General features: G+C 33.7%; 1 protein-coding gene across 1 annotated transcript; it reads left to right on the top strand.

Moving 5' to 3' along the window:
* The first annotated feature begins 2,148 nt into the window (after positions 1-2,148).
* On the top strand, positions 2,149-14,290 carry LOC124399743. The gene is made up of 22 exons (XM_046870894.1): positions 2,149-2,269; positions 2,406-2,441; positions 2,562-2,606; positions 2,855-2,984; positions 3,384-3,493; positions 4,539-4,583; positions 4,701-4,836; positions 4,926-5,038; positions 5,397-5,441; positions 5,878-6,010; positions 6,130-6,232; positions 9,659-9,737; positions 9,989-10,156; positions 10,373-10,502; positions 10,649-10,758; positions 11,536-11,580; positions 11,665-11,800; positions 11,893-11,996; positions 13,338-13,382; positions 13,596-13,731; positions 13,846-13,953; positions 14,110-14,290. The coding sequence occupies exons 1-21, from the start codon at positions 2,248-2,250 to the stop codon at positions 13,949-13,951; spliced, it is 1,977 nt and encodes a 658-aa protein (XP_046726850.1). The 5' UTR covers positions 2,149-2,247; the 3' UTR covers positions 13,952-13,953; positions 14,110-14,290.
* Positions 14,291-15,719: the final 1,429 nt, after the last annotated feature.

The following is a 15,719-nucleotide window of genomic DNA, read 5'->3' as shown; positions in this document are numbered from 1 at the left end:
ATTGAGGTAACCTATGCTGGGTCGAGACTATTACAGAAAAGTTCAAAAGTATGCACTATGTGGTTTAGGTTTGTAGCATGATAGCCTCATTATTATGAACTAAGTCACTATTCATTTACATCAAAACATCTGAGATATTTCTTTACAATGTCTATTCATCAGTGAGGCTTACATAAAGCTAAAACTGATTATATTTGCACATCAGGCTCTGAACGGTGATGTAGCTGGCTTTTGTACAATGAAGTATTTTGCCTATTAAGATGAGTCTTTTAAATCATTTCAGAAAAGCCATGTAATTCAGAAATCCTCTCAATGTGTCCTTTTCCTCGTTATCTGTTTCTATGCACAATTCTCCTTCCATAAACACTATAAATGTCTCTTTACAATCAACTCCATCATAAATTATTATAGATTTTGCTTGTTTTTAAAACTGTTTACATCAGGCTAAGATAATGTGAACAACTGGTAAAAACAACTGTGCATGGGCATATTCTGAACAAGTAAAAGAGTTTAGTAATGATCAATATACAGTACATGTACTATTTATATTAGTCATAAATATTCATATCTGTTTTATATCTGTGCTTCTATACAAAATGCATCAAAATCTTCTCATTAGTGAATTCACCCATTCTGTAATATATCACTATTACAATAATAAATACTAACATTTATTTGACTGTCATTTAGGTGTAACTCACTGGGTGTTCCTTGCGTGTATATATTTTATTTCAAAGAGATAAAACTGATCAGTATTTTAATAAACACTTGGAAATCAGTCTCAGATGGATCATGTAACTGTTTGTGGTACAGGTAACTATTTCTGCTATTAAAAAAGAAGCATTTTGTTAAGAAATGTCATATAAGAAGCATTATTTAGTTTCCTTCCTCATGTATTCTTAGGGATAATTTTCCTTACCCCATCACCACTGTCTTACTTATGTTTATAAAATAATTCACACACTCATTTCTACAATTCAATTCAATTTAATTCAATTCATTTTTATTTGTATAGCGCTTTTAACAATGAACATTGTCTTAAAGCAGCTTTACACAGATAATGTGGTGATTAAAAGTAAATATGTTCTTTGTAAGTAAGTTTGTCCCTGATGAGCAACTGTGGCAAGGAAAAACTCCCAGAGATGGCATAAGGAAGAAACCTTGAGAGGAACCAGATTTAAGAGGGAACCCATCCTCATCTGGGTTGCACCGAATGTCCATTTGAAGCAGATATACAATGTTGCGGGGTACAGTGATGATGATCAGAAGCGAACTGTATTCCTGAGTCAGTGTAGCAGACTGTTGACTAACTACAGTCCAATCCATCCTCAAAGCTCACGTTCTTACTCCGGAATTTCATGGAACCACCCAAGGCGTTGATGAGAAACCGTCCCAAGCTGCACAGAGTGGCCTCCAGTCGAAGAGAACACTATCCAGAGGCAGGCCTGGATGAAGTGGGAAGATCCACGGAGGGGAGAGGGGCAAGAACAGTGGTCACTACAAGGCAGTAGAAGATTTATGTACGAATATTTTTATAAAAAATATAATATATTTAGAAATGAAAAATATAAAAGATGTGAAATTAAAACCTTCAACGCAACACACATTTATTTACGTCCTTCTTTACTCAGATATAAAAAAATAAATTAAGTTTAATTTTTTAATCGTTAAACATTTGGTTTACTGATGTGCCAAGTCTCAAATCACACATCTGGTGATAAAAACCGTCCGCGTGGAAACGTGTGCAAAAGTTCCGTTTGGTGTCCTAATGATTTACAAAATTTAAAACACCATAATTAGATTAGATTAGATTAGATTCAACTTTATTGTCATTGTGCAAGGTACATGTACAGAGCCAATGTAATTGGCTTTAATTTTAAAATACTTTAAAACATTTACAAGAACATTTAGTCTTCATGCTTTATGTTGAGTATGGGCCACTTAGAGAAGTCAACAATAAAATCTAAAATATATAAATAATGAAAAGTAATAAAAGAGGTTAACATCTGGACATCATCACTGTGTACAAGATGCATTACTGCATCAAGTATCTGGTGAAGGATTATGTTTTATTTCCCCATTCTGATCTGTTATTTCAAAGAGAACGCCTACAAATGGTTGGAATGCATTTTTTTAAGAGGAAGTATGTAGTTATAATAGAACCTATTACATGCAACTTTGTATAAATTGACCTGTTCCTTTAGTGCAGCACATGGTTTTCAGCTCTGACTTGACACAAACAGCATCATGGTGCTCACTCTACTTACCTGTAAGTTTCATCTATGCAATGCTGCATAATATCCTATCCTGTTCTAAACTAAATCATACACTTAACATTAGAAATAATCAACATTTATTGGGATGTACAGTGTGTTTTAATAAGCTGCATGTGTTTTGCTTTACAGTGCTTATTGCAGCCCCTTGCTTGTTCGTTTATGGAGGTAATATATAAACAGACTCAAACATTTTGACTAGCTTAAAATAATTGTGGGTTGTTGGAGAGCCTAAGCAAATACTTGAGACTTACTTGTAAAATTAAATATGTAAATGTATTCTTTCAGAGAATATGATTACCTGCTACGGTAATGTCCAGCGCCTCACTTGTGGTAAGTTTAAATGTCTCAATTTTTCTAATAGCATATAATAAGCTTATAATACATATGATAGCAAGAAAACCAGACATTTCAGTACTGTAAACATTTGAAAAAGACAGGCTTTACAAGAGACAACACTAGAGACACTGGGGAGAAAATAAAACAAATAGCCATACTGGTTTGAGCTGGCCAAAAGGCTAAATACACATAAATATCCATTCTTGTTGACCGCAATTTTGGGGTTTTTCTTATGTCTTTAGGCACTGGACTGGTAATGGTGAAGTCTACTATATATGGACGTACAGACCGCACCACCTGTTCTACTGGTCTGCCGCTATCTCAGGTTGCTAATACAGACTGTACCTCAAAGATCTTCACTATTGCTGAAAGGTACTGTATTGTATGGGTCATAAAACATGTCAAATCAAGACTTGTGGGCCAAATCCAGCCCTCAGATTCAATTTATTTTTTGGCCTGTGTGAACTTGGAAAAAATAATAGTGAAACATGGTGTAGAATGTAAATTGTTGTTTCCCCTCTCTGCCTTAATAAAACAGATAATGCTGCATGCTGTGTAACCAGTAATAGAAAATGAAACATTGTTTTCCTTTTACATCTGCACAATTAAAAAAAAAATTGTAAAATAATTCCTTTATTATAATTTTGTATATGTTGCAGACTTTTTTCATATCAAATCTAGTTTTAATATTGCAGTCTGTTATTTATTGCAAATTCAAAAATGCACAAACATAACCCTGATGACATCATTTGGTCTGTTTACCCCAAATAGATGTAATGGACTAAAAGAGTGTGAGGTGAAGACAGACTTACTTGGCAACCCAGATCCATGTTTTGGAACCTACAAGTACTACAACACCACTTATGACTGCATCGATGGCCGTAAGTGTTCTACAGTGTGTGGGGGTGTTGGATTTGTGAAGACAAATGCTGAACAAGTATGTTTACATTTCCATTTGCTGCATTTAGCAGACGTCCTTGTCCAGAGCGACATGCAAAAGTGCTTTGAGTCTTTGGCAATGAATAAATCTAGAGAAATATTACAGACTTAATATAAATATAACTCTTGAATTCTACAGAGCAAACTTGGAAAGTGCTAATTTAAGTGTTTCAGGAAGAGGTAGGTCTTCAACCCTCGCTTAAAGATAGTCAGGGACTCCGCTGTATGGATATCTAGGGGAAGTTCATTCCACCACCTCGGTGCCAGAACAGAGAAGAGCCTTGAAGTATACTTACCTCTCATTCTGAGAGAAGGTGGTACCAGTTGATGTTCACTTCTAACACAATGATCCTTACACTAGCTAGGCCAACTTACGGCAAGCTTTTGCTGCCATGTTAGGCAAAAGGTGATTTGCAGATGGTGATATATTTTATGACCTTTTGGTTATGTGCAGGAACATTGTTGTGTCAGTCTCTAAAATGCATGTATCATAGCATTAATTTTCTCAGTGAAGTTGGACAGAAAATAAATGTATTTCCAAAGATTTGTGCACAGCTGATGTTCACACCAATGTATTAGCTGTTCCCATACTGTTGTCAAAAAAAGTAACAATTGTATTGGTATTAATGGCCCCAAACGTGTACCAGCAAGTGCTTCTCTTTAAAAAGCCTAAATTAAAGTGTAAGAATTTGGGTGCCCAGCACAGAAACCTGAGTTCAACCCAAGTTAACATTCTCTGGGATACACTAGAATGCTGGCTGCACCCCAGACCTCTTCACCTGAGTTAAATGCCTGCCATTATCTATGCCCCCTGTGCCTGAATGATCACATATCCCCAGATCAACACTCCAAAATCAATGTCAATCCTTCTAAGAAAAGTGAAGGTTTGATGTCAGGTATCTAAATTTATTTGGCCACAGTGTATGTGTAAGTACATAACAGTTGATCATCATTATGCTTTCATTTCTTTCTGTTTTCTTTATCTAGAAAACACTGTGATCTGTGAGCAAGGCTACAGCACATTGGACTGTGGTAAACTATCTACTTCCTTATGGTTGGGCTGCTGTTGGGCTATCTCCTTATGGTTGGGTTGAGTCACCCTTATTGTTGCTGTTGAGCTAAAGCGGATTTATTTGTTTCTCTGTGCAGGAGGTGGTTTAATTCAGATTATAAATGCAAACTTTGGGCGCGCCAATTCAGTTACCTGCGTCAATGGACTCCCCAATGGTTTGATCCAGAACACCAACTGTTATGCTTCAAAAACATTCACGACTGTGGCAGCAATGTAACTGTTCTGTTTATGTATTCTAATAAATTTTTATATAGTGGATGCATTTTTACTTAAACATGTTAACATTTTGCTTTCATTTGAAGGTGTAATGGAAAGAATAAATGTACTCTAGAAGCGTCGAAAGCCATCTTTACAGATCCTTGCTATGGGACTTCTAAATACCTCACTGTATCTTACAAGTGCACTCCAACTATTTGTAAGTAATCTGCTCTCCCAACTATATCTCATGTTCCAATCTTATAAAACATAAATTAACTAAAACACTTTTAGACAGCTGAGCAATGACTAAAAGTAAGATGAAGCAAATAATCAGATAATAATCAGAGACAATAACCTGAGCTGAGGTTCCCACCAATGGCTGATTCTTGTTTGTTTGTTTTGTTATGCTGTTATACATTTTTTAATATTGGTGTTGAAAATATGTCAAAATATATAAATACTTATATTTCAGAATAATAATTATATATAAATTAATATAAAACTATCTTCACATAGTCTGTAAAAATATGAATGGCCCAAACCAAAGAATTAATTAATTAATTGCTTTTCTACAGGGGAAATTGTGACTTGTGAAGGCAACACTGCTGTTCTGACATGTGGTTTGTGTTATTTTTTCCCTTTACTATTTCTGACCCATTTCTTCTATTATGTAACATATACAGTAATAATATATATAAAACTTGCATGGATATACAGTATCTCACAAAAGTGAGTACACCACTCTCATTTCAGCAACCATTTTAGTAGATCAAGAGACAATACTATAGAAATACAACTTGGATATATTTTGTAGTAGTCGGTGTTTACTGTTTAATGTACAGATTTACTGTCCTCCGTAAATACTCAACATACAGCCATTATTGTTAAAATAGCTGCCGACAAAAGTGAGTACAGCCTAAGTGATAACAGCTGTACGTTGTTTAACCATATATATATATACTGTATATACATTGTATTGCATGTTCTAAATATTGATGAAAATTCAATTAATTCAACCTTGAAAAAATCTCTTGTGCTAAATTCTACATATTTTAGGGGACCGGCACTTAAAGATCATCAGTGCTAACTACGGCCGAACCGATTCCACCACATGTTCTACAGGACTTCCCATTCAAATCTCCAACACAAACTGCTACACAACTGATACACTCTATAAAGTTGCAGCTAGGTAACAGCAGCATTGACTAAAGTGTAATTTTCATATTATTACTATACATGACTGTATCAAAGAACATACATTAGTGATATTTATGGGAACAATGTCAATGAAAATTTGTTGTGATGCAGATGTGATGGAAAGACCAGCTGTGATGTACCTGCTACTAATGGGTTCTTCTCTGACCCCTGCGTTGGCACCTATAAGTACCTGAAAATGGTGTACTCCTGCGTCTAATTGTGAGCACCCCCCCACACACACACTTTCTCTCTCACATATGTACAGAATGAGCTCAACTACTACCACATAGAGCACATCACATACATAATATTCAGTATAGAAAAGTACAAAAATAAAAGCCGAAGTCACAATCTGTATTTTAAACGCCAAGGTGTTTAAAGATAGTAGGAAGTAAAGAGGAATACAATTTAATTATATTTATAATTTCTATAAATACCTTCTGGGTATTTTAGCTGTAATCTGAATGTCATTCAAATTAATATCATGTACAGTGCATACACATTGAAAGGCATTTTATTTGTTGTTTTCTAGGTTTTTATGGCTACTGACTGATTAACTCAGTGGATTAACTCAATCTTTTTTTCCAATATCCTCATTTTAGTCTATTGAGGACCAAGACTTGAGTTTGCAACCCTGCAGATGATACAGTGAAGGAGTTTTGGTGTTGGTGTACTTATATTTGCATGTTATATAATCATTTATTTTATTTCTGAATCTTACTTATCTGCTAATTATTACCCAATAAAGTATCCTCTAATTGCAAACATAACACGACTAAGAGATGTGTTAATTTATGTGCAGAGTTTATTGTACAATGTGATTCCATGAAAAAGAGTCTAGTAAACATTTTGAACACAGTTTTTAAAATCTAAAAGCAGAAAAAAATCATTCAAGCAGTCATAGTTTATAAATCAGCAAATTACGCATACTAGTTTAGTTTGGGGATTGATTGAATAAAAATATATTATTAAAAAAATTTCTGCTTAGCAAATGATCTTTGGTCTTATTAGAAGCCATTTGAAAACCCCCCCATACATTTCCAGTGGCATTTGGGTAGGAGCAAGACCATCTAAAGTTATTTTGTTGTGTGAATTGTTCAATCCATGTGTGAATTCAGGTTATATAGCATTGATGCTGCTCGAGACTTACAGATGTGTCAACGGTTTACAGCCCTATTCAATCCTGCAACTCTCTTTTCACACTACACAGTCTTGTGTGGTGCACTCGTTCATGACTACTACTGATTTCATGAACATTGCACCTGCATATTATGTGTTTATCCTGACAGCGTTTTTGTTATGGCTCTGTAGCCTTTCCTATTTAAGTCTTGTTTAATAATACTGTCCCTGAGAACTTTACCATCTATAAAGAATTTAATTTATTTTATTTTTAACACACCCACACATACAGGCAGGTTTTCAGATGTGTTTTTAGTTTAATCTGCTGATGCCCTTCTGTCAGTACTGTCTTTGTGTGTTCTGATTAAGTCACGGTCAGGTGCAAATAAATAGAGGTTTCATTTTATCTACATGTAAAATTAACTTTATACATAAATGTTAACTTATGTATAAATTAACATTTATACAATATAGCAGATAATAATTAGCACCTATTTGGTTGCGGAAAAAGCGAAATATTCTTGTAGATTGCAGCTCAACAACACATTTTATCTATATATACTGTTTGCATACACCTCCATTATATGTTAGTCTTTTCTGATCAAACTTCCACTGATATTTTTTGTTATCTAGGGTATCTAGACGATGTTAGTCCATATTTTATGAAAAGGTTCCTGTGCTGCTGTGACTCTTTTTACACTTATATATATTTTTACACTTTCATATAAATCACAATATTATATATTTTGCAGTTTGTTTATATTTGACATAAATGTTGGTGCCACTGTGTCTGTACTCTCTGAGCATCTTCTGATTAAGTCAAGGCTGGATGCTAGATGCCTTGACTTAAAAAATGGTATAAATCCAGACTCAGTGTGCAAGACCAGTGAGCTAACCACAACGCTGCAAAAGGCAAGACATACCTTAAATCAGGGTTAAGAACAATCAAGGAGAGATCCAGGAAGCTTCCAAAAAGCCAAATGCCTGAAATCGAAAATCCATTCTAAATACTGACTGATGACACAGGAGAGAGATATTCTGTGATATCATAAATTGGTTTGGTAAGTTAAAAGAATTTATCTTTACCAGCAAAAGAACTCTAGAAGAGTCTAATTTATGTCTTTTTACAATATTGATTATAATTTGAATTGATTGTATATGTCCTTGTCAAGGAATGGTTTTTCTACCTTTTCATTATTAGTAGTTTATTGGTTACTTTAAGCCTAACTCAATTCCTAGGCCATTGATAAATGATAAAAATCCTCCAGATGTATAAATTAAATAGTTACAGTAAAGTTGCATATATGATAAAAGGTAACTGTTAACAATTTTTTGGCACTCTTTTAATCCAAGTGAACTGATTATAAGCATAAGTTTTGAATTCCATATTCTTTATGAATAATTATATTGACATTTTTACTTTAAAATTATGCATTTTTTAATATAGCATATTAAAAAATATTGTTTTCCAATTTACAGTGCTGACCTTATTTATTTGTTTAATGTTTAAAGACAAACATTACACTGGATTAAATTAATAAAATTTCAGTTAACAACTCAGGGTACCTAAATATAATGTGGTTTTGACAATAAAAGTCTAGATAAAAATTCTAAATTAGACAAACTTATTAGCTCAACAAAATAGATATTTTACTATTATATTATATATTAAACAATTGTTGAAATTATTTGGTATTAATATTTATATGGTTGTTCTAATTAATACTATAAAAAACATATGAGAAATGCGTTAATAGCCATAAATACTTTCAATCAAAGCAACTAAGGCCTTATGATATATGATGATATATGTTCTCCATTTTATGCAATGGTGGCAAATTTTAATGTTTTCAGCAAACTGCATTTCAAAACCGATAGGATGAAGGGCTACTTTACCTGCTGGGAGAGATTGCCATGTTCATAAAAATGCTGAACTTGTAAACTGACATGAATGTTTCAAAGGTTTCCAGTGAATGGTTGACAAAAAAAGCAGCTTAATTGCCCATAAAATCAGCATTTATTGAAACCATGCACTTTACCAAAGTAATTGTCTTAAAATAGTTCCTTATTATTTCGTATGTAGTTATAAATGCATACATTACACATCATTACAGATTTACTAGTCATACAATTTTATTATATACAATAAATATAATATATTTACTAGATTTGGAATTTTAAAAAAGTATACTGATAGGCCTAGACCATTTTATTACATAAATACAGATTAATCTTCCAAATAATGCAGATTAATCTTAAAAATTCTGACTCAATTTCTGAAAAACATTCTCATTTTCCAGGTGTAGTGCACTGTATAGTTAGGGGTTCTTAGATTATTGAAAAGGTTTGAAAGGTTTGGGCTCTTTCTGATTTCAACCTATGGACAACAACATTGGAAAACCCTTAAAGTGTACTGAAGTTAAGACCAGTCATTTACTGCAAACACTTCAACACCAATCCAAATTTTTAAGCTTTGTTGTTTGAGCATAGATGTATTTTGAATTCTTTTCCTGCTATAAAGAGATCTAGTGGTGCACCACTTGAGGATCCAGTTCCAAATAAGACAATGATGCTCATCCTGAAGCTCTCACTTCTCAGCTGTAAGTTTTTTCTATTCGCTTTGATGTAAAAATTATATATATAAATTGTAAAGTGTAAATACTGCATATATGTATATATTCTGCAATTGTTGTTGCAGAGAAGTGCTTGATTTACATAATACAGTATATGTTTAATATATCTTTATATTGTAAAATTTCCCCTTAAAATTATATAACATTATATGTACATTGTGTTTTGATTGACAGTGCTAATTGCAACTCCTGGCTTGCTTGTTTCAGGAGGTAATATTTTAATGCATGGTCAGACACATCATTTAAAATATTTTTAAAAAATGTGAACATTCAAAGAGAATCCAAGGGAGTATTTATATTTACCTGCTCAAAGATCTGTGTTAATGATCTGTCTCTTTCAGCTAATATGATTACCTGTTATGGTGATGTCCAGAAACTGCATTGTGGTAGGTTTAAATGTCCTACATTATTCAGAAAAATAGAATAAGATATAAATGTATTATTATTTTTATTATTATTATTATTATTATTATTATTATTATTATTATTATTATTATTATTATTATTGAAAACTAAACATTGCAAAACCATTTGCAAATCCTTCTATAATCATATTATTAATTACATTTTGCTAATGCATTATATCATATTTGTGTTTTTAGAAAGTGGACTACTAATAGTGAAGTCTTCTCTGTATGGCCGTACTGACAGTACCACCTGTAGAATTAATCGGCCCCCTGCTCAGGTCGCTGTTACTACATGTTCCTTGCCAATTACCACAATTGCTGATAGGTACTATTTCTTCTATTCTTTCCAACAGAATATACAGGCACTGCATGTTTTTTTCCATGTGTGATGAATTTAATGAGAGGCGCTGTAAGTGAACCAACATTATAACAATGATGAGAATATTTAGGTGTTTTTCTAATCTGAAACAGATGCAATGGACTACCAGACTGTGAGCTGAAGACAGATTTGCTTGGCAATACTGACCCATGTCAAGGAACTTACAAGTATTACAACACCAGTTTTGACTGCATCAATGGGAGTAAGTATTAGTATACTGAGTGAAGATGTGTTGCATATGTGAAATCATGGATAGAATTGGCACTTAGGGTGTTCACTAGTACCATAGTAATACTGATCTAAGAGTAAACTCCTCACAGTATGCAAGCTGACTCTCCTCATACCTTTACTGCAAAATAATGCAAAATTTAAGAAGTGTAAGAAGTGTTTTCTATGATGTTTTGTGAAAACTGTGTCATATCAGAACACAAATGATGTTTAATAGTGTAAAACTAGACAAACTCTACCTTTGCGTTACTCATCCTAGTGTCTTGGCTTCTTTTGAAGAGACTATTTTACATTTATTTTGAAAGTCCCAACTAACATTGGAAACAACGCGGTCTGAGAGACAAGAAATTTCCGACATTGTCAAATATTTTAATTGCAATCCAATACAGACCCATATTGTTCGCCCAGTCTCACAAATATTATACAGTTCAATTCTAATATTAAAGCTTGGCAAGAAATGCTATGAATGATTACAGTGGTAAATCCTATTCTTATTCTCTTTCTTGTTCATGTTACATTCTTGAATATTTTCAAGTATTGATTTCATTTTTTGTGATTGTCTTTTCTAAATTGTCTTAAGTTAAGCACCTTTATTTTCTTTATTTTATTAACAAAAAAATGTATTACTATAGAACATGTTGACTTAAATTAGCTAACAGTTTACATACTAACATATTGCGTATAGATTTTTTTCTATTTGTATTCCTAAGATTTTATTTGATGGAAAATGTATTTTGTCTCTTTTCTCTAGATTATGTTGTGATCTGTGAGCATGGCTACAGCACACTGGACTGTGGTAGGAATTATTTGTCTGTATGGTTGAGCTGCTGAACGTTATATTATTTTGATTTACAGTAGGTTTATTTGTGTCTCTGTGCAGGAAATGATGCTATTCTAATAGTAAATGCAAACTATGGGCGTGCCAGCTCTCAAATCTGTACAAATGGACTCCCTAATGGTTTGACCCAGAACACCAACTGTTATGCTGCCAACACACTCACAACTGTGGCTGGACTGTAACTTCTTTTGTTTGTTTAAATAACTTGCTTAATAGATTAAGTGACAGTTGGTAAATATGGCCATGTTAACATCATAATTTTATTTAAAGGTGTAATGGAAAGAAGAGTTGCAATGTCGAGGCTTCAAACACCATCTTTTCAGATCCTTGTTCTGGTACTGTTAAATACCTCACTGTGTCCTACATCTGCACAAGTGAGTAATCTGCTCTCCCTGACAATCCTTTCCCTTTTAACCTCTTTTTCATGATCTTGGATAAATAGCAATACATACTAAAGCTTTGTTAGACTTTTAAGTTCTTCCTAAAGCCTGATTGTGGATTTGAGGTGCCAGTAAAAAACGTTGAGGTGGTGTCTAGTCAAGAGGACATCAGCAAAGTTTTAGAAGAAGAATAGCCTTAATTTGTCACATGCACATTATAGCAGAGCGAAATTCTTTCTTTGCATATCCCAGCTTACTTGGAAGTTGGGGTCAGAGCGCAGGCTCAGCCATGATACAGCACCCCTAGAGCAGAGAGGGTTAAGGGCCTTGCTCAAGGGCCCAAGAGCGGCAGCTTGGCGATACCAGTGTATGAACCCCCGCTCTTCTGATCAGAAACCCAGCACCTTAACCACTGAGCTACCACTTAAACTTGAATTATTCATGTGCACAATTAAAATATAACAGGAGGCACAGCCGAACACACTGTCTATTTTTTTGCTGTACATTTACAGTAAAGTACTGCCAGCTGGGTTCCCTGTTACTTAATTTTGTAGTAATCTTTACAGAACTACAAAATTCAATCAAAGTCAGTCTCAATCCAAATTTACAGGATAGCATTGTTATTACCAAACTGCTGAATTTCTGCTTTATAATATTTGACAGTTTGTAAAATATGCTACATGTTACTGTTTTATGAAATTACAGTATAATACTATTAGAATATGTTATAGTACAAGTATTTTGGACTAGAGGTTTGTATTCCAACCAGTTTTCTCTGACACTTCTGCACAGGATAAATCAATTTGATATATTCACTTTGAAGTGTTTGTTTTTCATTGATTACATTAATTTTGTGTAGTAATATTATCAACAGAGTGCTGGCTTTTTGGCTCATAAAATGTTTCCAGAGCACTTTCTACTGTTTTTTTCTGGTCACTTAGTTAAATGCTTGATGTAGTAAGAGAATCAATACTGCATTTACAGCAAACTTTACGTTACTAATTTGCAAAGCATATTGGTTAACAGACCATATGAAAGGAGTTCCTGGTACATTTTAACTGTTCTTTCAAGAGGTTTGCTCAACATTCAGCCCCTTTATGCCCAAAAAATAAAGCCATTAATCAGCTGCTGTATTGAAAACCAGACACCGTTTCATAGACTTGCATGTCATGCTTATTCAAAGTTAAATATCCTGATCTAGATCCAACCCTGCTGTTTTCATTGTCACAAAAATGATATATTCTAATGAAGGAATTAAATAATATTATGTAAGTTATGTCTAATTACTACACAAACCAATTGTGTTTAAATAAGCAATGAATCTGTTTTCTGCAGAGGAAATTGTTGTTTGTGAAGGTGGATCTGCTTCAATCAACTGTGGTATGTACTCCTTTTACTCTTTTCCCTATTAATTACCGTATATCTATTACATTTTTAACACAACATTACACTCTACGTATTATTTAACAAAGCTTTAAAATGTCAATGCAAATAGAGTTTAACCAATTTGGAATCAGCACAGCTACTTTCTGACCACAGGAAATATTTCTCATAGTCTAATTTTCCTGTTGTCCCAAATTTGTTTCATTTTAGGCGCTCAGACTGTAAAAACTATTTGGGCAAACTACGGCCGGACCGATTCTACAGTATGTTCTACAGGAAGACCTGCCAATCAACTCTCAAACACAAACTGCTACACGTCTGACACACTAAATAAAGTTGCTGCTGGGTAATGGAAGAATTCATTCAAATGTGGCCTTTGTCAGCTTCCCACTTTCTTGTTATCAATGAGACACATGTATTGTTGTTATCAGAATGTAAGTAAAAACCTGTTGTTTTGCAGATGTGACCACCTTTCCACCTGCACGATCCCTGCGAACAATAATTTCTTTGGCGACCCCTGCCCTAACACTTATAAGTACCTGAGGATTGTTTACGCCTGCGTCTGAGCGTGAGTTTTTTTTCCCTGTCCTATATTTAATAAATGAGACCCAGTTCATGCTGATATACTTTTTTATATTAAATTTAAATGCAAATCTAAGTCACAGTAAAGGAGGAAAGGTATTTTATGTCATTATTTTATTGTTCTTTTTATTTCTATTGACAGAGCGACTTGAGGATCCCCAACTTTCTCCTCAGTGGCCACCATTCAGCCTGAAAAGAAATCACTCTTACGTACAGAACCATGCAGATGATACAGTGCAGTTTTGGTGCTGGTGTACTTCACATTTGCATGCTATATAATTTTTTACAATTGCATTCACACAATCAATGGCTGTAACGATTTTATCTCTGAAACATACTTATTTGCATTAACATATAATAATTTCTACATCGACTATTCTACTTTACATATGATGAGCAATAAAACATCCTCTAAATGTAAGCATAATAAGAATGAGAGTTGTGTGTGTTTATGTGCAAAATCTTTAAATGTAGATATTCTGTAAAATCCCTGATGATTGACTGAAGCAGGGATTGTCTACAAGAATCAAGTAAAACTACAATAAACTTTTCAATCACAACACTCAAGCAAACAGGTGCAAAAAAGGGATCCCATAACAAAATACAGGTGAACAATTTTGTTAGACAAATAGATACACGGTGTACATGATGTGTACTATTATTCAGATCAGATCATAGTTCTAATCTGAGCCTATTGTATTATATTAGAATCTGTGTTCTACAGTCTAACAAACCTGTTCCAAAAAAAACAATGCTCTTTTATAAGTGTGTTTCATTAAGGTTGATTTCGATTAACATCTTTCCTGCAAAGGCCCTGTCCTTAATCTTAATGATCACCTTTGAAAACACCTTCTCACCCTTCTCACCCTCACCTTCTCAGTCCCTGACCTAACTAATGTTCTTGTGTCTAAATGAGCAAAATCAAAAAGCCTTCTCAGAAAAGTGTTGGTTATTATTAGTCTCTCTGTCTCTTTTGCTCTGTCTCTCCCCACTTTTGTTTAAGTATTACATTAATGACCACTGATTGTTCCAGAGGACACAAGCACAAACAAATCAAATACCACAAGTGTCTTTTCCCCCTGAGTCTTCCATGTTCTCTGACCAGTAAATTGTTACAAACATCTTTCATTTCATAATTTAAATTATAAAATATACTCAAGTGAAATGACTGATTATTTAAAAATGCAGCACCTTTAATGCTGTTACTATGCAAGTTAATTAAACATTACAACATTTATCACCAATAATAATAACTATACGATATTTGAAGGTGGAGACCTGAAAAACTGAAAGAAAAGAAGGAGAAAGGTTCATCTTGAAAACCAAGACCATCAACTACATTTTATTTGTATAGTGCTTTTAACAATTATCACAAAGCAGCTTTACAGAAATAATAAAGAATATTTAATTACAAAAATCAATCACACACACAAAAACCATACATTTGTCCCTTTACATTTATCTCTAGATATCTATCCCTAATGAGCAAGCCAGAGGCAATGATGAAATAATGAAGAAAAAGACAAAATAAGGAAGAAACCATTTTAAAAAAAGAAAGAGGAACACATCCTCTGTTCATCTTCCTCATCAATTAGCTGTGTCTGTCCACAGCCACTCACTGGATTTTTATTTTCTTGCAGCATACAGAGTAATTATTTAAAAAATAAATAGTGGTCATCATAGAGTAAGCTTTAACAAAGGAGTGGCTACAGTACGACTTTGTGAATGTTTTTGAGTTGCCCAGCCAGGTAC

Source organism: Silurus meridionalis, chromosome 17 (assembly GCF_014805685.1).
Source record: "Silurus meridionalis isolate SWU-2019-XX chromosome 17, ASM1480568v1, whole genome shotgun sequence".
Classification (NCBI taxonomy): Eukaryota; Metazoa; Chordata; class Actinopteri; order Siluriformes; family Siluridae; genus Silurus; species Silurus meridionalis.
This window is presented reverse-complemented; position numbering and strand designations above follow the sequence as displayed.

Excerpts from the sequence above, each read along its gene's own strand:
- LOC124399743 (XM_046870894.1), top strand. The coding sequence starts at position 2,248 with ATGGTGCTCACTCTACTTACCT. Across the intron at positions 2,270-2,405 it reads GGTGCTCACTCTACTTACCT|TGCTTATTGCAGCCCCTTGC; the intron begins GTAAGTTTCATC and ends TTTGCTTTACAG. Across the intron at positions 3,494-4,538 it reads TTATGACTGCATCGATGGCC|AAAACACTGTGATCTGTGAG; the intron begins GTAAGTGTTCTA and ends TTCTTTATCTAG.